The 21,109-nt window shown below is 41.3% G+C and overlaps 1 protein-coding gene across 1 annotated transcript; it reads right to left on the bottom strand.

Moving 5' to 3' along the window:
- Positions 1-1,053: 1,053 nt before the first annotated feature.
- LOC111860952 (kit ligand-like) lies at positions 1,054-17,942 on the bottom strand. Its single transcript, XM_023845131.2, has 9 exons — positions 17,594-17,942; positions 12,038-12,145; positions 11,851-11,907; positions 11,540-11,692; positions 7,390-7,558; positions 6,869-6,931; positions 6,512-6,609; positions 6,271-6,387; positions 1,054-5,791 (listed from the first exon to the last, which is right to left on the bottom strand). The coding sequence occupies exons 1-8, from the start codon at positions 17,606-17,608 to the stop codon at positions 6,283-6,285; spliced, it is 768 nt and encodes a 255-aa protein (XP_023700899.2). The 5' UTR covers positions 17,609-17,942; the 3' UTR covers positions 1,054-5,791; positions 6,271-6,282.
- Between the last annotated feature and the right edge of the window lie 3,167 nt (positions 17,943-21,109).

Here is a 21,109-nt window from a genome sequence, read left to right on the forward strand (position 1 = left end):
TGACGTCCCGGTTCCCACCACCGCACGGACATTGCACATTCAGGCAGATAATGCCTTTTGTTACCGTGGGCTTCTTCTCAGAAAGGCTGCGATTCAGCTCCTCAGAAAGGCTACCTCCACGTCAGCCACCTCTGCGGGCCCCCCCACGCCCAAGTGATGCTGCCGGGGTAAGCAGATAGGGTGACGTGCCCAATCATCGACAGCCTTGAGGCCGAACGATACAGCAGGGGCATTAAGGGCAGAAGGCTGTTAGGAAGGTGGCAGATGAGGAAGGTATTGAAAGTGTGGTGGCTCTAGGGGTGTGTCTGTGCTTCAGGGTTTTATGTGGCCCCCTATCAGGCCCCCGCATCAGCAGACATAAATGCCAGCCAGCCGCCATGTGAGCATGTCCACAACCACGGAGGAATGGTGGCGAAGCAGGAACAGAGAAGACCATCTGCCACAAATACCTGCGCATAATCCCAAAGCCTGGTCCTGCGAAACATCACAAATCAGGGAAACAGAAAATAGTAGAAAGCTCCGGCAAAATTAGGAAAAACAGGCAAAACTGCAGGAGGGTAGCTGATACACACTCAGCGGGGACGGGATAAACAGCTACTAACTCAATGAATGGCTATTGGCATTAGCTCTCAGCATCAGTCACCTTCCCATCCATCCAAGCCTGATAACCAAAGATTGCTGAGATTTAAGAAAGTCGCCTTGCTTTGTTTGCATAGGGTGCGGCTTCCGGTGTGAGTATTTATAGACATAAGCTTGGAAGGCATACATCCTGTGTGCGTTTGTTCCTCTTCTGAATAGCAAATATAGGAAATAAATCAATCAAACGACTGAGTGCCCAAGAAAACGAAATCACAGGTATACAGGTAAAGCATTTATCTCATCTTGCTGCTAACCACAGGAGTTATGTTCCGGAATAGCTTCAGTAAACTTCCAGGTCATTTGCTCTGAATACTATTTGTGACAGAAGGCATCTCTGTTCAAATAAGCATCATGGCAAGAAGAAAGATAAAGCAAAAATCCAGCCAGCAGCAGAGAAAGACAAAGTGGGCAAAGTGACCTTATACAGGATTTAATCTGTCGTTGTGCATCACCATATAGAAACAGTGATATGATATACACATTCACAACTACAGAAACATTTTATGTAGATGCAGCATTTTTCAGTTTAACGTGATCCACATTAATGACTGCACAAGAATTGTACTTGGTAAGCCACTGATTTGTTTACTTATGCTAGACATTTTAATATTGCTCTTTTGGGCCACATTTAAATAGTAAAACAAACCAGGAGTTGGATAAACATACTTTATTCATGTTTTTGTACATCTGTTTGCAATTTTATATACAAGTATCCATCGACATGTCTGGCTTATGTTCCAAAAGTAAAAACGTAAGTCAATCTGGATGTCTCAGTCATTAAAGGGGAGAGACATACTTGGATTGCAGAGTGGCAGTGCACTTGGATTGTTTGGGTTCTTGGAGCTGCATACGTGGTAAAATACATCTGCTAATGTCCACTGCGTCTCCTTTGGACGTCTCTCAATCCAGCAGTGAAATTTTATTAAGGCTTTTATGGGACCCAGTATATCTATCAATGGCTTATGACCCTGGACATAAATATGATCGGATGTTACTCGGTGGGATGTCTGTGTGTGTGTGTGTGTGTGTGTGTGTGTGTGTGTGCTTACAGTGCATGTACACACACGTCTCACGTTACAGCACACACCTTACACGCTAAAGCAATGAGCTGATCACACGTCTCACGTTACAGCACACACCTTACACGCTAAAGCAATGTGCTGATCACACGTCTCACGTTACAGCACACACCTTACACGCTAAAGCAATGTGCTGATCACACGTCTCACGTTGCAGCACACACCTTACACGCTAAAGCAATGTGCTGATCACACGTCTCACGTTACAGCACACACCTTACACGCTAAAGCAATGTGCTGATCACACGTCTCACGTTACAGCACACACCTTACACGCTAAAGCAATGTGCTGATCACACGTCTCACGTTACAGCACACACCTTACACGCTAAAATAATGTGCTGATCACACGTCTCACGTTACAGCACACACCTTACATGCTAAAGCAATGTGCTGATCACACGTCTCACATGACAGTACACACCTCATATGCTGAGAAGAAATGGAACCAAAAATTTTACAAATATTGATGATTTGTAAAATGGCATATGACATATATGCTATACCACATTTGTAGTGTTTTAGTTTATTTGCTATTTAAAAGGAAACTGTACTTTCTACAAGGCAGGTGGTCAACATAGCTTCTTTAAATATCTCACCTTACAGTCTTGATGAGTTTGTTCAGGTACCCAGAAAAAGTTTATGCTGACTAAATATGACAGGAAAACTGTCCAGTATATCTATCCATGTATTTGCATAAATATCATCAGTGAAAAATGTCAGGACCATATTAGCAAAAGAGTGGAATTTCCAGCAGCTTAGGTATATTTATTAAAAAAAAAGACAAATCAATGAACACACATACTCAACGAGCAAATAAACAAGTGGCACTGACTTGTGATGACAGATATTTACTTTAGTGGTGACTGTGTGAGATATCTGTCCCTTCGGGTTTGATAAATATTCCTTAGTGACAAAGTCCAAGATGGACCTGAGGATCATGGCCAGGAGAGTGGAGACGATCACACACATTCATCACAAGCAGGGTGCCGCTTTCTGCTTCTGACTGAAGAGACGCTCTGCCACGTCGGTCACACCCATATCCAGCCAATTCAAAGAATGGCCCCTCGCACAACAAAGCCATTCACATCATTGTGGTGAGTGCATCAGAGAGGCCACAGCCAGCCCTATGAATGAGGAAGGCCTGGGGCGCGGTGCCCAGTCACATGACAGTGCCGCTACCGCCGCATGCCTCCGAGGAAGGTCAGAGCCTCAGCTGAAAGCCACAGCTGTGTCCAGACTGCAGATGCTACTTTCTGCAGCATACTACAATTTGTAATCCTCACCCTTTCTGCTCCAGTGATGAGCAGTGGGGCACCCCTGACAGAGCCACAGCGTGCCTTACATTGGAGGAACCACAAGCCGTTCCCTTAACCGTGAAGGTGTGCTGTGGATCTCCAAAGGCACAAAAGCAGTGTGTTCTCTGAACAAGGCCGACGGCATTGCCATGAGGACAGCGCCCTGCTCGCTCCAGGCCAGCTCTGCGTGTAGGCGTTGTGGTGTTTAATATGCTTGTATCTCCTTTCAAATAGTCCTGCAGAGCACAGGCTCAAGCGTTGTGGGTGGGAATCGTAGAAAGAGGCATGCTGGTCCTGCTGTGAGAGTAATCTAATGTTGCACTTCTGGAAGCTTCTGTGTATCTTTTCTCTGTAAATGACATGTCCTTTTGAGCCATTAAGGCTGGGAGATGCTGATGACACTGCAGTGCGGACTTACAAAGCCGCAAGCTTGCTGTGTCACTGTTTGCTGTCGTGACAACATGTGTGAAAAGCTGGTGTAATGTCATATTAGTATAATACTGCACTTTACTGTCATATACATATCTTTAATCTAAATAAATATAAATGCTGTGCTATTGGTCAGCGCTGAGCAGAGACATCATCTGAGGGACAATTTTCAACAACATTTGATTCTGAACAAATCACACTCTATGTATGAAAAGAACCCCCAGTACAGTAGAAGCCTGTGCTCATATACCACAGGAAGCCCCTCCAGACTGTGGTAAGAAAGAAATTTCAGTAACACTTTACTTAAAGCACTCATGTACACTCACCTAAAGGATTATTAGGAACACCTGTTCAATTTCTCATTAATGCAATTATCTAATCAACCAATCACATGGCAGTTGCTTCAATGCATTTAGGGGTGTGGTCCTGGTCAAGACAATCTCCTGAACTCCAAACTGAATGTCAGAATGGGAAAGAAAGGTGATTTAAGCAATTTTGAGCGTGGCATGGTTGTTGGTGCCAGACGGGCCGGTCTGAGTATTTCACAATCTGCTCAGTTACTGGGATCTTCACGCACAACCATTTCTAGGGTTTACAAAGAATGGTGTGCAAAGGGAAAAACATCCAGTATGCGGCAGTCCTGTGGGCGAAAATGCCTTGTTGATGCTAGAGGTCAGAGAAGAATGGACCGACTGATTCAAGCTGATAGAAGAGCAACTTTGACTGAAATAACCACTCGTTACAACCGAGGTATGCAGCAAAGCATTTGTGAAGCAACACACGCACAACCTTGAGGCGGATGGGCTACAACAGCAGAAGACCCCACCGGGTACCACTCATCTCCACTACAAATAGGAAAAAGAGGCTACAATTTGCACGAGCTCACCAAAATTGGACAGTTGAAGACTGGAAAAATGTTGCCTGGTCTGATGAGTCTCGATTTCTGTTGAGACATTCAAATGGTAGAGTCAGAATTTGGAGTAAACAGAATGAGAACATGGATCCATCATGCCTTGTTACCACTGTGCAGGCTGGTGGTGGTGGTGTAATGGTGTGGGGGATGTTTTCTTGGCACACTTTAGGCCCCTTAGTGCCAATTGGGCATCGTTTAAATGCCACGGCCTACCTGAGCATTGTTTCTGACCATGTCCTTCCCTTTATGACCACCATGTACCCATCCTCTGATGGCTACTTCCAGCAGGATAATGCACCATGCCACAAAGCTCGAATCATTTCAAATTGGTTTCTTGAACATGACAATGAGTTCACTGTACTAAAATGGCCCCCACAGTCACCAGATCTCAACCCAATAGAGCATCTTTGGGATGTGGTGGAATGGGAGCTTCGTGCCCTGGATGTGCATCCCACAAATCTCCATCAAGTGTAAGATGCTATCCTATCAATATGGGCCAACATTTCTAAAGAATGCTTTCAGGACCTTGTTGAATCAATGCCACGTAGAATTAAGGCAGTTCTGAAGGCGAAAGGGGGTCAAACACCGTATTAGTATGGTGTTCCTAATAATCCTTTAGGTGAGTGTATAATGCAGTATAGATACCTTCATAATGCATTATAATGGATTATACTGACCATTACTATGCATTATGAAGGCATCTATAGTGCATTACAGATGAGAGCTTCATAGAGCATTCATAATGCATGATAAACATGTCTATAACATGTTATGCCTTTTCATAATCAGTTATAGTCTTGTTTATAATTCTTTATGAATGTTTTATAATGCATTATAAAGGTATCTATAATGCATTATGATGACTGCTTTAAGTGTTACCGAAATTTCATGAGAACCCTTTTTTAAAACTTAAGTATAATAGAAAGATTTATCAAGAAGTACATTATTTTGTGACAGTTGAGAATAGTCTATATGTTCAGCTCTGACTGTTGGGGGCTCAGAGGAATAAAGGAAATATTTCAGATTGCAACAGAAAGGAACATTTTGGACCACTGTGTTCACTGAAAAACGCCCTACGCATTCAACCACCATGCACCAAAACACTGACGGCTGACAATGGTGACAGCCACCAGCATAGCATCTCTCCATTGTGACATCACAATTACATCCTGGCTTTTGATGTGAGTTCATTAATTGTTCCCTTTTAAAAATCTGTCCCAGATCTTCTTAGCACATTCTGGTCTTTCCTTGCTGGAGTTATAGATGAGGCCTCTTTCCAGCTTTCTGGGACTTCCGTGTCTACAAACAGCTCCTTTTCAATGTCAGTATCAATCCTGAGGTCAGATGTAGATGCACTGCCATGAATGTGCCCTCTTGTATAAGGAGGCAAAGTGAGTCCTTTATGGCAGAGATATGATTTTTACTACAGCCACCTGAGAAGCAAAGACAGAAAGAAACAGTTGCTTTTTAATTGTTTAATATTATTATTTCAAACTATTGAGATGATTCTCTTATTATCTGTACTGAATAAAAAAAGATACCAAATCAGCAGTAGCCAAAGTACACAGAGTGGCAAGAAAGTAATGATTCCTGCCATGTGAAATTGTTGTACTGTGTCAAGCATGAAAGGCTGAATGTTTCTTACCTATTATAAAAAGAGCTGAATAAGTTTGATGTTGTTCTTAACACCTCTACATTAATAATCTAATTTAATTACAATTAGTCATGCAGTCATTTAGAATATGTATGAGAAACATCTTTCTTACATAATTCTTGAAAAGATCTATAAATTACATTTTAGTTATATCAAAAAAATAATAATTTTATCATTTTATTTTAGTTACATATTCATTTTTCAACTGATATGAATTCTGCAGATATGAATCAGATGGAGATAAAAGATGCTGGTTACTTGTATTGCAGTCTAGCATTCTTGGTCTACAGGTGGCGTAGCTGCTTGCGGGATGGTATCAAACAGCTTCTCGTGCTCAGCCGGCCTCTTTGGAGGTTCCTCTTTTCTGTGTTTGATCTGCGAAACCAAAAGAAGAAGAACCAGCTTAACCCATAGGGAAAAAACAGGAGCTGATCTGAAATTCTCTGGACTCTGCAGAAAGTTTTTTTAATCAACTTATTTTCTTTTAAAAATGTCCTACCTTCCAATATATGAAAAATATGAGAGCAGCTGTAGGAATTAGTAGTAAGATTAGGAGACTTTTTCCAACTACTTCTGATATATGCTGAGCCTGTGCTTCTGTGCGTAAGCAGGGAACAAAATATTAACACACCATTCAGTAAATACTTAATAAAAATAACAAAATACAACATGTTTTCTGTATTCCAGCACATAGTTTAAAAAGCTTAGTTTCACCCGCTGTGCAAAAGATCCTTCTCTATTTTCCATATCATAACATCTTCATCAAGACTTTTCTTTTAATCAGACTTGGCTACCAACAGGCCATCTTTCATGATGCTCCGAAACTGAACACCCTTAAAAGCCGGAATGTCCTTACGCTTATCACAGTCTGTCGTTGAAACATTACAGCTGATCTTATTTGGATCCTGCTCAGGAGATCCTGTAGACAGAAGACCAAATATTCACATACAGAAATTACATATGAATGATGAAGTCAAACCAGAGCCTGGTTTGATATACTGACACTATTCAGGATCAAAATACTGCCCTGAAACTTAATATTGGCCAAAACTTATCTGTTTTCTTCAGCTGTAAGAAAGACTTATTATTTTGGTGTGACTATGGCACATTCATATGGCGAAGGTGTATGGCTCAGTGGGTAATGATGCTGCACCAGCTGAAACCCAGGAAGAGCAGAATGATGCCACTGTTGGGCCCCTGAGCAGGGCCCAAAGCCTCCAAGGGCCCCGGAGACTGGCTGATTCTGCACTGTTGAGCCCCTGAGCAGGGCGGAAGCCCCCAAGGGCCCCAGGGACTGGCTGATTCTGCTCTCTCGTTAGTATGTTGACTAGGATAAATGTATCTGCTTAATTAAAAAGAAACAATGTAAATATTCACCTGTTGGAGTGGTGGGAGGGGTTGATGGGGGACAGGGGGGCGATTCACAGTCTTCAGATTTCATTTCATAAGTGTTAGATTTTAATAAGTCTTGAACAAAGTCAAAATAATGCTCTGCCACCCAAGATTCTTCTCTGTAATGGCAGGCGAAGTCTTGCATCATTGACTCCTGTTGGCCAAAAGCAGAAATAATGTAGTCAACTCCAGAAATATTGCCCCCCCCCCCCTTAATAAAATTAGCAAAAATATTAACATATGTATAATATATACAATGATTTTCCTCAAAAGAAATCACTAACTATCCATCCATCCATCCATCATCTTCCGCTTGTCCGGGGTTCGGGTCACGGGGGTAGCAGCTTCAGTAGAGGCACCCAGGCCTCCCTCTCCCCAGCTAACCCCACCAGCTCCTCGGGGGGGACACCGAGGCGTTCCCAGGCCAGCCGAGAGATATAATCCCTCCAGCGAGTCCTGGGCCTGCCTCGGGGCCTCCTCCCTGTAGGACAGGCATGGAAAACCTCCCTGGGTACCCGCCCAGGAGGCATCCGCACCAGATGTCCAAACCACCTCAACTGGCTCCTTTCGACGTGAAGAAGCAGCGGTTCTACTCCGAGGCCCTCCCGGATATCCGAACTTCTCACCCTATCCCTAAGGGAGAGCCCAGACACCCTGCGGAGAAACCTCATTTCGGCCGCTTGTATTCGCGATCTCGTTCTTTCGGTCATTACCCATAGCTCATGACCATAGGTGAGGGTAGGGACAAAGATGGACCAATAGATCGAGAGTTTGGCTTTTTGGCTCAGTTCTTTCTTAGCCACGACGGACCGGTTAAGCGCCTGCAGAACTGCAGACGCCGCTCCGATCCGTCTATCCAACTCCCGATCCCACCTACCCTCACTCGTGAACAAGACCCCGAGATACTTAAACTCCTCCACTTGAGGCAGTACGTCTTCCCCAACCCGAAGAGGGCAAACCACCCGTTTCCGGCTGAGAACCATGGTCTCGGACTTGGAGGTGCTAATCCTCATCCCTGCCGCTTCGCACTCGGCTGCGAACCGCCCCAGTGCCTGCTGGAGATCCCCAGCAGATGAAGCCAACAGGACGACATCGTCTGCAAAAAGCAGCGAGGCAATCCTGAGGTCACCAAACTGGACACCCTCAACGCCTTGGCTGCGCCTAGAAATCACTAACTATTCATTTAATAAATAATTATTGAAAAAGTGTTTTATCTTTGAAATTGTTTATTCTGAAAATAAATAAATAAATAAAATGGGGGAAAAACAAAGAAATTTGCATCTTTGGGGAAAAAAATGTATCTTGATATTACTTTTAGTCTCTGGGATCTTTATTATTGTCTATGACCATTTTATGTTTCACTGGGGTATAAATATGAAGCAACACAGGTAAAATCCTTTTGTAATCTGTCTACACTGGTCAATCCAAAGAGCTCTCAACTCAAATGAGAAGAAAAGCAGTTGTGCTGCACATAGTGGTTAGCACTGTTGCTTTATACCTCTAGGACCAGGGTTTGAGTCTCCACCATGGCTCCATGTGTGTGAAATTTGCATGTTCTTCCCGTGTCTTTGTGGGGATTGCTCAGAGTGTTTTGGTTTCCCCCCACAGTCTAAGAACATTCTAAGGTTAACTGCAGTTATGAAACTGGCCATCAGGGTACATGTGTGAGTGAATAGTGTGTAAGTGTGCCCTGTGATGGGTGGGTGCCCCATCCTGGGTTGCTCCCTGCCTTGTGCCTGTAGCTGTGAGTGTGCCCTGTGATGGGTTGGTGCCCCATCCTGGGTTGTTCCCTGCTTTGTGCCCTGTGATGGGTTGGTGCCCCATCCCGGGTTCTTCCCTGCCTTGCATGTGTGAGTGAATGGTGTGTAAGTGTGCCCTGTGATGGGTTGGTGCCCCATCCTGGGTTGTGCCCTGTGATGGGTTGGTGCCCCATCCCGGGTTGTTCCCTGCCTTGAGCCAGTAGTCTCCAGGACAGGCTCCAGACCCCTGTGACCCTGAATTGGACAAGCGCTTTTTGAAAAAGGGCGGCATTTAGTTAGAATTACCAGTGAACACAATCAGGGTCACAGGAAATAAGTTTGAAGAACATGGAACCACTGAAAATTTGCCAGAGGGGGGGCACATCCACATGTTGCTACCCCCCGCGCAGTGAGAAGAAGGCAAGGAGGAGCCCAAAGATCACAGCTTCACAACCGCAAAGTTTGGCTGAATCTTTCATTTCACCATATTAAAATCAACAGTGAGACTCCACCTCTATGACCAGAAGCTTTTTTGACAAGTTCCACGAAAGGAGCCCTTTCGTGACTTCAATTCACAAATCCCACTATCTGAACTTTGCCAAGCAACATGGAAGTTAGAGCTGGAATCGTGTGTTATGGTCAGATGAGGCAAAAAATTGAGCTTTTTGGCCACGCACACCATCGTTATGTTTGGCAAAATAAGCGAATTGCATAGAAAGAACAGCACCTCACCTAGGGATGTGCATCTCCATCACTGAGGCGATGTGATACACATTGTGATGCAGTGCCAACGATTCAATATATTAAGTAAGGGATAATGTACAGGCAGCCATTAGTTATCGCAGAAATAAGCCCCGACAGTGTGATCAGGACCCGACGCGAAGCGGAGCGTCTTGTATCACACTGAAGAGGCTTATTTTGCGATAACTACCGGCTGCCTGTACATTATCCCGCTTATTACACGGCTACTTGCCACATAAGGAAAAAAACTGGACATGAATATGAATTTGAAACATTTTATTGACATATTTGTTTTAAATTAACATTTTTAAACGATAATCTTTGTTGGCGCGGACTGATTTTAAACATACAAGTAGTACCGGCTATGCGTTATTACTTTGGAGCAGTCATTATTTGAAAAGAACAAACCTGCAAATGTCTCAACTGACCAATCAGAATCAAGCATTCCAGAGAGCCGTGTAATAAAGAAATGTATAAAGCGAATACTATTGAGATATGATACAATTCACCCCTTTTGCAATGCAGTGCGATTTGACAATACAATGCATCGGCGCACATACCTCAAACTTACGCTAGACTTGGCTGAGAGACTTGCAGACAATTGGCTACTGACTTTAGTGGAGAACCGAAAATGAGAGCGTGCACTTGAAAAAGGGTGCCACTTTACAATAAGGTTACCCATATAAAGGGTTTATGAATGGTTTATAATCTGGTTATTAATTAGGTTGCAATACTTTGTACATTTTTAAGACAATTTAAAAAAAGTTATAACACAGTTTTACTTTTTATTAATGAGTTAAACATTAATATTAAACATTAATTAATGTTTAATATTAACATTAATTAACATTAAATCATTTATTAATGATTTAACTCACTATTCAGCGTCAATAAATTGGATTATACCGATGCAAAGATATTAGAAACAATGTATCCTAAGTTGCCAAATTGTAGCCGGTGCACTTTTTTTCATGGCAATCGCTGATGCGAGGCAGCATATCTCTACTTCATACCCATAGTAAAATATGATGGTGGCTCTGTGATGCTTTGTGGCTGTTTTGCTGCCAGTGGTACAGGGGCTCTTGTTATGGTCAGTACCATAATGAATTCCATTAAATACCAAAACTTTTTATCCCAGAATCTGGTTGCCTCTACCAGAAGGCTGACACTAGGATGTGGTTGGGTCTTCCAAGACCCAAAGGACATGTCAAAATTGACACAGAAATGATTGCAGCAACACAAAGTCTCCATACATGAACCCAAATGAATATCTGATCTCAAATGAAGGGGCAGTTCAATAGAGAAAATCTTAGAATCTCAATGTGTTGTTGGAAATGCTTGGAAGAGCGGTCCAAGATCTCCAAGTATTCTCAAAACACTACAGCATCCGCCTGAGTGCTGTCATTCTCGCCATGGGAGAAATAAACTGAAATTTATGGCGGGAAAAGTGTGATGCTTGCCTATTTGTTTAAGCCCAAAATATCACTCATTACATGTATGGTTCATTTTATATATTATTTATATATAGTTCATGTTCATGAAGGGTGCCAATAATTCTGAAGTAAATTTTAAATGCTTCATTAATTAATGCTTCTTTAAATTGAACGATTCTGATGAGTAAAAACAAGACAGCTAATAAAGTAATCGTGACTTACCAGGTATTCAATTTTAACCCGCATGTCTTGTAGTCTTCGGATAACAATGCTGAGATTGTCCCTGTTGGATGAAATGTCCCCAAACTTGTCCTGCAAAACTTTTAAGCTTCCCTCCAAGTGATATACATTGAGTTGAACCCAACACATGTGGCTCTAACAAGGTCAGATCAGAGAGAGGGACTGAGAGTTAGGAGAGTGTCACATCACCTATGAAGCCAAGTTTGTTTAAAGATCTGTCAACTCATAGACATTGGGGCAAATAGACAATGCTGAGTTAGCATTCATGTTTACGGGGCAGAAGAGCAGCCTACCAATTCCTTGGGGATGAAACAGACAGCCATCCTGTAATCTTTGGGAATATTCTGCTTCTGCGAGGAAGAGGTTTCTCTTTAACTCAGAAAATTAACATCCTTAATATAGCCAAAGAAACATCCATTCATAAAAATAAACATTAAATAATTGCATACGGCTAATCCCACTGGGGGGAAATGGTCTTACCAACAGAGAGATTATTTTGTCATCATCTGTAATGATATGTCTGATTTCACTGGATGGAGCAAAACATGAACTGGAGAACAATAAATGCACAAAAGTGACTATCCAAATCTGAAAAACAAAAAGAACATGCAGAACAACACTTATTTTCTGCTTGTTGATTTGATCCAAGGACATATCTGGAAAAAATTAGAGATGGGCGATCCACGTTTTTTCAGTTCCGATCCGATTCCGATACACAACTGCCGATACCGATACAGATTCCGATACAAGAGCTCTTTTTACTTTGTTATACTTTACATATTATTTTTTTTAAGCTAGTAAATACAGATGGAAAAAATGTATGACAAAAAATATTTAATTAGGCTACTACAAACATACATAACGTACTGTTCCACCTCATTTGTTTTAAGCGTTTTTGAGGCATTTGCAGTTCAATATGAATATCTTCAAAGCAAATATACACAAGTGGCGAATGCTTAAAATTTTAACAGTTTTTCTCCCATTGGCATCAGCGCAGTTACACTTTTGTTGCGATGGCAGCCCCTCTTGTATCTCAAGCAACGAGTTCGCAAAACAGTCCAATTAAGTTAGCGACTCCCAAATCATCCATTGCTTTTGTTTTGTCTCGCAGTTGGGATTTTCCATTAAACGCTATTTCCACCTCAAAACCTTATTTTACATAGATTGCAAAACGCTGTGCTTCCGGTTTCTGTTAAAAGCCTAAAATACTCCCAGATCGTCACGTCTTATCTTACGCTCCTCGTACTGCGAAGGGTATGCGCATGACCTCACAGCAGGCGGAAGTCACTGTACTCACACCCACTGAGTAGCAAAAAAGACTTAGGGGCAGTGATAGCGTTCGATTTGAATTCCGCAAAAACACACATGTAAAATGGGAAAGAGCTGTCGTGCGATTGATTGCCAAAAACTAAATAAGTAAGTATAGGACGTGGATCGGTCACGCATGGCCGATTCCCGATCCGTCAAATAGGTCTGGATCGGCGCCGATACCGATCCGAATATCGGTATCGGTGCATCTCTAGAAAAAATGTACTTATTTAGTCAGAGGAGCTCTGTCACCACAGCATTAGATATCACATTCCATCTGCTGACATCCTGACAGCAAAGACATACTGTAGTAACTCGACAGTGTAAACGGTGAGGCTCATTCTTCATATCTGTACTCGACAGTGTAAATGGTGAGGCTCACTCTTCAAATCTGTACTTGACAGTGTAAATGGTGAGGATCACTCTTCATATCTGTACTTGACAGTGTAAATGGTGAGGCTCACTCTTCATATCTGGACTCAACAGTATAAACAGTGAAGTCATTCTTCCTATCTGCACTTTACAGTATAAATAGTGAGGCTGATTCTTCATATCTGTACCCTCTTCTCAGCCTTAAATCCTCACATGCAAAAATGTAGTCAAAATTATGGTAGATTTAGAGTAAGTAGATGAAGATAAATTTTCCAAATGATTGAACAGAGCTATTCAGGTGAATCCTGAGTAACAAGAGGGCTGCTGAAGTTGCTGATAATTAACATAATTTACAGATCTTAAGCTTCAGCTATACCTGAGCATAAACAGCATTAGCACTTGACCATAACAAGACAGACAGGTTTTATGGTTTTCTTGGTCTGTTCATAACTCTGCCTGTTGGAGGCAGTGCACGCTACATGCATTCATAATATAACTTGGCCATAACTCAAGCAATGTTTCATGATGTGGTGCCACCCTGCTGCAGGCTTATGGCTACCATTAGGGGTGTAGATTTGTTCTTATTACATACATATTTGCAACAATGAGGCCAGAAACCATAGCAAGCTGAAGACAACCCATGAGATGTGCATCACACCTATAGGGCTGTTTGAATGTGGCTTAAACCTTGCCCATGTATTCATGAGACAACAGTTATGAGTGAATGAATGGACAGCAGTCCAGTGTGCAGAGCCAAGTGAAACTGGGTTGAGCCAAATTTACATTACACATAACAGAAACTAACAAAAGATCTTGGGTCTCATTAGCTTTTAAAGCTATAAAAGAGTGATTCCTGCTGGTTTATTGGTTATAGACCGGATGCAAGGCATAGAACTGGAAAAATGTACCAGGAATGAGTTCATTTTGCTAACACTTTATGGCTACAAAGTCTGCTATGACCTACAACACAAAAGCCATGCTATCCAGCCATTTGTCCAGCAAGTGCAATTTGGTTAAAATGCTAATATTTCAATAAACTCAACCACCATCAATGCATGTCAGAAAAGAGGCCCTTCCTCTTTCAGCAGCATGTGTAGCTTCAGAGTAACCTAATAGTTTTGCAGAAGGTCAATGCTGCATGCAGACACCATGTAGGATACTCTGCCCTTGTCTGCCTTTGCTGGATACTCAACCCAGGCACGATACTCTGCCCATGCACGATACTCTGTCCGTGCACGATGCTCTGTCCTACTGCGCCCTGTTGGATATTTTGCCCACACTGGATACCCTTGCACGATACTCTGCTATACTCTGCCCATGCAGGATATTCCGCCCATGTAGAATATTCTGCATATGCAGGATACTCTGCCCTACTTGTACCAATTATAGCCCCTAGTGCAAACCTCCCAGGTGTAATCAGCAGATTACAGATTCAGAGCAAAGCAAAGTCTGATTTCCATAATAGGGCTATGATGTTCAGTTCACAAATGAGAAACATCATTCACTGTGCAGTTAAGATGAGACCAAAGGATAACCAAAGACATACAGAACTGAAACCACATTACACATGTGCTAAAGGATCATGTGTTTACAAATAGCAAGCAGTGCTATGTGCCAGCATATGGTACAGGCTTTGTGCCTGTCTGATAAGCTCTTTATGCAAAGCTTCCTGCCGTCGGCTTCTTGTTTTGACTACAGCCCCAGACGAAAAGCAGTTTTGCTAAATTATATATGAAGATATCTTTTACAGAACTATTAACTAATATCACATAACCCTGAATACTTTGATCATGTAATGTATAGAATGCTGTATAAACTACAAACTGTTTGTAAAGCATGTCTTGAAAACAATGTTTTGATTTATTGAGTCATACACAGTCCACAAAAAATGCTAAGCTAACCAATGACATACATTAATAAAAGGTAGTAATATATCTTATTCATTGTACTAGCACTAATCCATCTTCCTGCTAAAGATCTTTGAGGCTTTTCCAAAATCACATAATGGAATACGCACTTTATGCAGGAAGCCAGCTAATTGAATATAAATTGATACACCTAGATTTTCATGAATGTGCTTTTGGGTACGTTAGGACTCACAGGAACTACAGCAGGTAGCTGCATAAAGCTAGAAATGCGGATGGTCCCAGAAGCTGAAGTGTTATATTTATCAGAGTTGAGATCAAGCTTTTGCTTACTGTGGGCCATATGTAATATGCATGCAATTAATAACCTTAGTCTGTGAGCTGTAAAGCAAGTTCTGTCCTCTTAAAATGAGCTTTGTAGTCATACAAAGGAAACTGTGAGAACAGACATGATTGAACAACCTGATACAGAAGCAGGGAATGTCCCACATACCTACAAATAAATTAATTAATGAATTATGGCTTCAACGGAAAAACCATCTGCTGCTAATTATGCTTTAAATTTTAATAGGCCTACTATTGTGATTAGCTGGCATCCTGTGCTTCCTGGTTTAAGCTCTTGGCTTGGTTATAGACAATAGATTAGGTGTATGAATTTCAACACCAACAGTCAATACAACACAAAGTTCCCACGCTCACAAGTATAAAATTACTGGAAAATAATTAAACAATCACGTTACTATGAGTGTCTATGTAGTGCTGGATGAGAACATCGGATCGTGTAAGAATCTTAATAAAATGTTAAGTGAAAACATCTTCAAATACTGACCACAGAGATGGATCACAAAGAGCCGTGAAGTAGCGGATGGACCAAAGCGACACGTTACGAAGCAGCAACAAGACAGCAGTATCGCGTGCATGCATGAGTAATCTATCATTAACAGGCGGAATCCCTGCTAACAGAGGAGGACAGTGTTCAAAATGAAAGAGCGGAATCAGTTTGTTTTCTGTTCATGCTCAGAGTACTACTCTGAAAAGCGTTCACTTGTTTGTCGTTCATTCAGATTTATACCAGCCTGAACTTGGAAATGACGATTATGTCTAACTAATACGTACACCTTAGAGGGTCTGTGGATTGTGGCCAGTGTTTAAATTACTATATGACATAACGCGAGTTCTGATCATACTGAAATAAATCATAAAAATACATTTCTGTCTTTTGATTAAGTTTTCATTTATCAGTATCTGCATTCTTACCTAATCTGTTCAGGAACCCTATAGATAAGACATTGTTTTGACATGAAATCGGAGCCAGTTACTAAATAACTCTGAGAAGGAAACGGATAAATGATGGGGAAGTCCCTAGGCTCTATAGTCAGTACCGAGGAAATCCTGTCTGCATTTTCAATCGTTTTAAAAAGATTCCCAAGACTTGTAGCTTGAAAATAGATAAAGGAAGAATTCCCAGTTATACCATGGAAGCCTTCGTTTATAGTGTCAGATGAGGTGCAGCTGCCATTCCATCAAGCAGCATAAAAAAGGAGATATTGTCTGTGTACTCCTCAAACAGCATTCATTATTTTTTACATACAACTCAGTACAATTATCATTTTGTACTTTGTACTTTCTGGGATATCTTTGATAAGGATGCTAACGAAATTAATATTTCTTTAACTGATAAATATTTTGGTAAATCAAAAATTCATTCATAATCTTAAGGAGCGTGTGTATGACTGTATGTGTGTACAGTTAAACTGGCTTTTTTTTTTTTTTTACCGTATAACAAGGTTATTTCTTTATATGATCAGCAGAAAATCATTCAGGATCGATTCAACATACGACTATGCTACTACAACTTCAAACTGACACACCAAAGACAGTGAAAGAAAACGATTATTGCTACCAATTGTCAGTGATATTCGCTGCGTTTTTACATTTGAAATTATTTTATTAGAAGCATTAAGTATTTCAATTTGTCACCAGCACGGCTATCTCACGAGACACAGAAAGACCGACCCGACAAACACCCACGGAGACCGACTACTTTACACTTTAACGAACCTAATTACTATTCGTTGCTTTCATTTAACAGTGTTAATTTTGGTAGCTATCAAAAAGACCACTCTTTGAAATATTAATGTCACTTATCTGTATTCTGTGAAAAATCTTCTCTACCACTTTCTCTATAATCTGTGGAATCTTACGATATATGCATTACATAAACGTCTTAATAATTTTAACATGGGTGCTACAAAGCAGCTTTCCTCATAATTAGGTTATTTGTTAATCACCCAGCTGTCCATCGCACCATCATATTTAAAGTCACATTTCTGCCAATCTGAATGGACCACAGTGAAAAGTTATTTACACCTCTGAATCCGCATAGCTTGGTGTCATTCAACAGGTAAATAACAAATTGCAAATATCACATTTTGCTTTAAATGACACCAAAAGGGTGACCTAGGACCGATGGACGGACTGATCGACTTACTTTTGCCTTCTTCATAAGGAAAGACAGCTGCGCGTCCCCTACAATACGCAGAAGCCGATTTTAGCTATTTTATCGTATTTCCGAAGGGAGGAAAAAGTCGCTCATAATTGCGATCGCACATATCCCGCGTTTCCAACGTCAGTCCAGGAGAAGAAAAGCGCAGAAAAGCAGTTTTTTGTACGTGTGCATAGATGTGTATGTCCGCATTTGGGAAGGAGAGAGACGCAGATGAAATGTGAAAATGCAATTTGATCACAAGCGCTTTTATACGCTCCGGAGAACCGCCCACGGCTCGCAGGGAGCAGCGCGAGGAGCCAGTTCTGTGTCCCCCCCCCAGAACCAGCTTACACACCAGTCTTCCTCCGGTAAGCAATACATACGTATTTTCGTATATACGACAAGTTACATTTATCCCACCGGCAGAGGCCGCGCCCCATCGCTTCCGTGGCGTCATTCCAATACTGCGAGCTGTCAACCGAACAAATGCTTGGGAGACTTTTTTATACATAACTATTTGATTCATCAAATGTATAACTGTTATTTACAGTTATCTTGCTAAATTCAGGTAATGATTATTAATGATTATTTTTTTATGTAATTTTCATGACGTTCTGTTTGAAACGACAAATATGCTTTATACACCAAAGTGAAAATAAAGGTCTTGTGATTATTAAATGGTCTTTGCTGATATTATTAATTTACACTTCACAGTAAAATAAAAGCAATAAATGTTACCATCCCCGGGGAGTTGGAGGGCCCCATGGAGTTTTTGGCCTTGGGCCCCCAGAGTCCCTAGAATCGCCTTTGGGTAGGGGACACCCTAATTGGCACGGAATACGACAGTAAATTCCAGAAGATTGGTACCCCTTCAGAGAAACTGAGCAAAAGCATTAATATAATGTAGATGAGGGTTCCCAAATTCCAGTCCTAGACGACCAGAATCCAGCACAGTTAACAGATTTCCTTGCTCAAACACCTTAATCAGCAAATTGCTAGGTTTAGTATGAGTGTCTGAGCAGCTTGAAGGTACTTTAGAATTTGCTTTAAGTTTCAGTTGTGACATCAAGTGAGAATCACTGAATAGCAATAGCCGACTAAATCCTTGGCATTTTTTTTAATTAATTGAAAATGTCCCAATTGTTTGATGGTTTGAGGTCCCCTTTGTTCTGGGAGTTCTGGGAGTACTCTAATTGAAGCTATTGACACTCCAGAATCAATGAGGAATGGTTCAATGAGAACTATGTAGTCCAATTAAAGGGTGCTTAACAACCAAAGATCATGTCTACCTTTGAAACTGGTGTGATTTCTCCAAGATGATGTATGAAATCATGTCTGTTTCACTGAGAAGTCATACAATGTGTATTTGCATGTGTGTAAATCCTCCATTCACTGTTTTATTGGATCTGTATGTCACTGTTTAAGGTGGAAAGTAGCTTAGTGGGAGCTTAGTGTGCCTGTAGGTCACTTATTCAAGTCCCAGAGTAATTTCATTGTGGGTTGTGAGCAACAGCAAATTTCTCCAGTTACTGCCTGACCCTGCTTTCTCAAAAATGTATATTGCTTTGGGTAACGGGTCGGCTAAATAAACATGAACGTAAAAAGTAATGTTAATGTAAAAATGAATGATGTATGCTAAGTTCACACTACACAACTTGTTGTCTTTTATCTTGACATTGTTGTGGTTTACACACTACAAGAGAGATCAGACAGGGGGGGTCACATACTGCCAGATTTCTCACCAGGAGGAATCCCCAACGAGTCTGACTGGCCTCCAAACGATAGTTTTTCATGAAAAACACCTGAGAAATGACACGGGGAAATGGCACTTCTCAGATTAGTGTCAACACACTACAAATTGTTAAAACACTTTAATGAAATGACAACAGATATGTTCGACATTCACAAGCATGTGGAAAATTAACCTTTGTATAATAGGTCCTTCAGGAAACACTATCACATACCTTGTGTCTTTAGTGCTTATACTGTATGTATCTACATCCAAAGCTTAAATTGTGTAAAGTGTAAACTTTTACACTAAGAAGAGTTATTAAACAAATTGACAGGCGAGCATTATTCATTCTTCTTGCATCTCTGCAATGCTAAATTCAAGGCTCCATAAAATGAAGGGGAGTGGGTCATTCTGGGTGATTTTTGCTTGAATATTTCCAGCCAAAGAAGAAAGGTGGTCCTACATCACTTTCCTCTGAATGTAATGAGGTGGCCTCATACTTCCAGATTTGAATTCAGTTTCTGCAGCTCCCCACCCCCAGGGCTGTGTGGAGTTTAACGTACTCTCCGTATGTGTCTGTGTGTAGTTTGCATGTTTTCCCAAAGCGTGTGTGTGTGTGTGGTAATGTCCGGAGTTTGCAGGTTCTCTCCATGTGCGTGTGTAGTTTGCATGTTCCATCCATGTGTGTGGAGATCGCATAGATAGACAGATAGTATGGAAAATTATTTAGCACTATACAACATAGAATATACGCATTATGGTATTATTAAAAAGCATGCCAAATACCCATGATGTAATCATCATAATGTAATCATTACAATGTAATCAACACAATGTAATCAACTGAGTATGTATTTGCACCTTGTGTTAGCCTCAAAGTTTCTGGTAGCCACTTTATGTTAGCCCTGAATGTATGAATATCCACCTTTATTAGTGTTATACCTTATCACTATGTTGAAGGACCAATATAATATCAACCCTCTAATTAGACAATGTGCAACAGGCTGAAGCTGGCAAGGTTTGCTACTGAAGGAAGGGATTCATCTGAGTTCACCAGAAGTTCACGGCTGAGCATTTTTAAAAAACCAAGTGGAGATGGTCACGCCACCATTATGTTCGGCGAAGGGACCAAACAGTAAAAGAAGTCATGGACAGACTTATCACCTAGGGGTGTGGATTAAGGGAAAAAAACCAATGAGTGTGAATGGTTGAAGGTAGACAATGCTTAAGTGACGAGATCCGACCAAGTAAGTGTCCGACCATGGTTGTAACTTCATTGTTGCAATAAAGACTGAATTTGGATCTACACGAGCAGCTTCTGACTTCTGATTTGGCGGGGAAGGAAAAGCCACAATAATAGATAGACAGACAGCTTCAGCAACAGGGGAATCTGTCTAAATACAGTTATGCTTTGTTAAGTTTGCATTCCTTGGAATCACACCAGGAGAGATGGTTTTCTGGCTGATTATAGCCAAGGGCGTAACTTTGGCTGGAACATTGGGGGGGGGGGGGGGTTGAGGTCTCCACCCATTATGGGAGAAAAAATATTATTGGGGGGTTGTATTAGCTGGTTTTGATTTATTGGGGGGGCTACGACCACCCATCCCCCCTGTAATTTACGCCCATGATTATAGCATTGTATAATTGACTTCTAAAGTCCATTGCTGAAGCACTTTCAGAATAGGGAAACAATTATTTTAAGTTCAATGGCCAACCAATGTCACATTTCTTGACCTACATTCTGTAGCCAACAGGAAATGTTTGACCTCTTGCACTTCAAGCAGAGG

This window comes from Paramormyrops kingsleyae, chromosome 3 (assembly GCF_048594095.1).
Source record: "Paramormyrops kingsleyae isolate MSU_618 chromosome 3, PKINGS_0.4, whole genome shotgun sequence".
Lineage (NCBI taxonomy): Eukaryota > Metazoa > Chordata > Actinopteri > Osteoglossiformes > Mormyridae > Paramormyrops > Paramormyrops kingsleyae.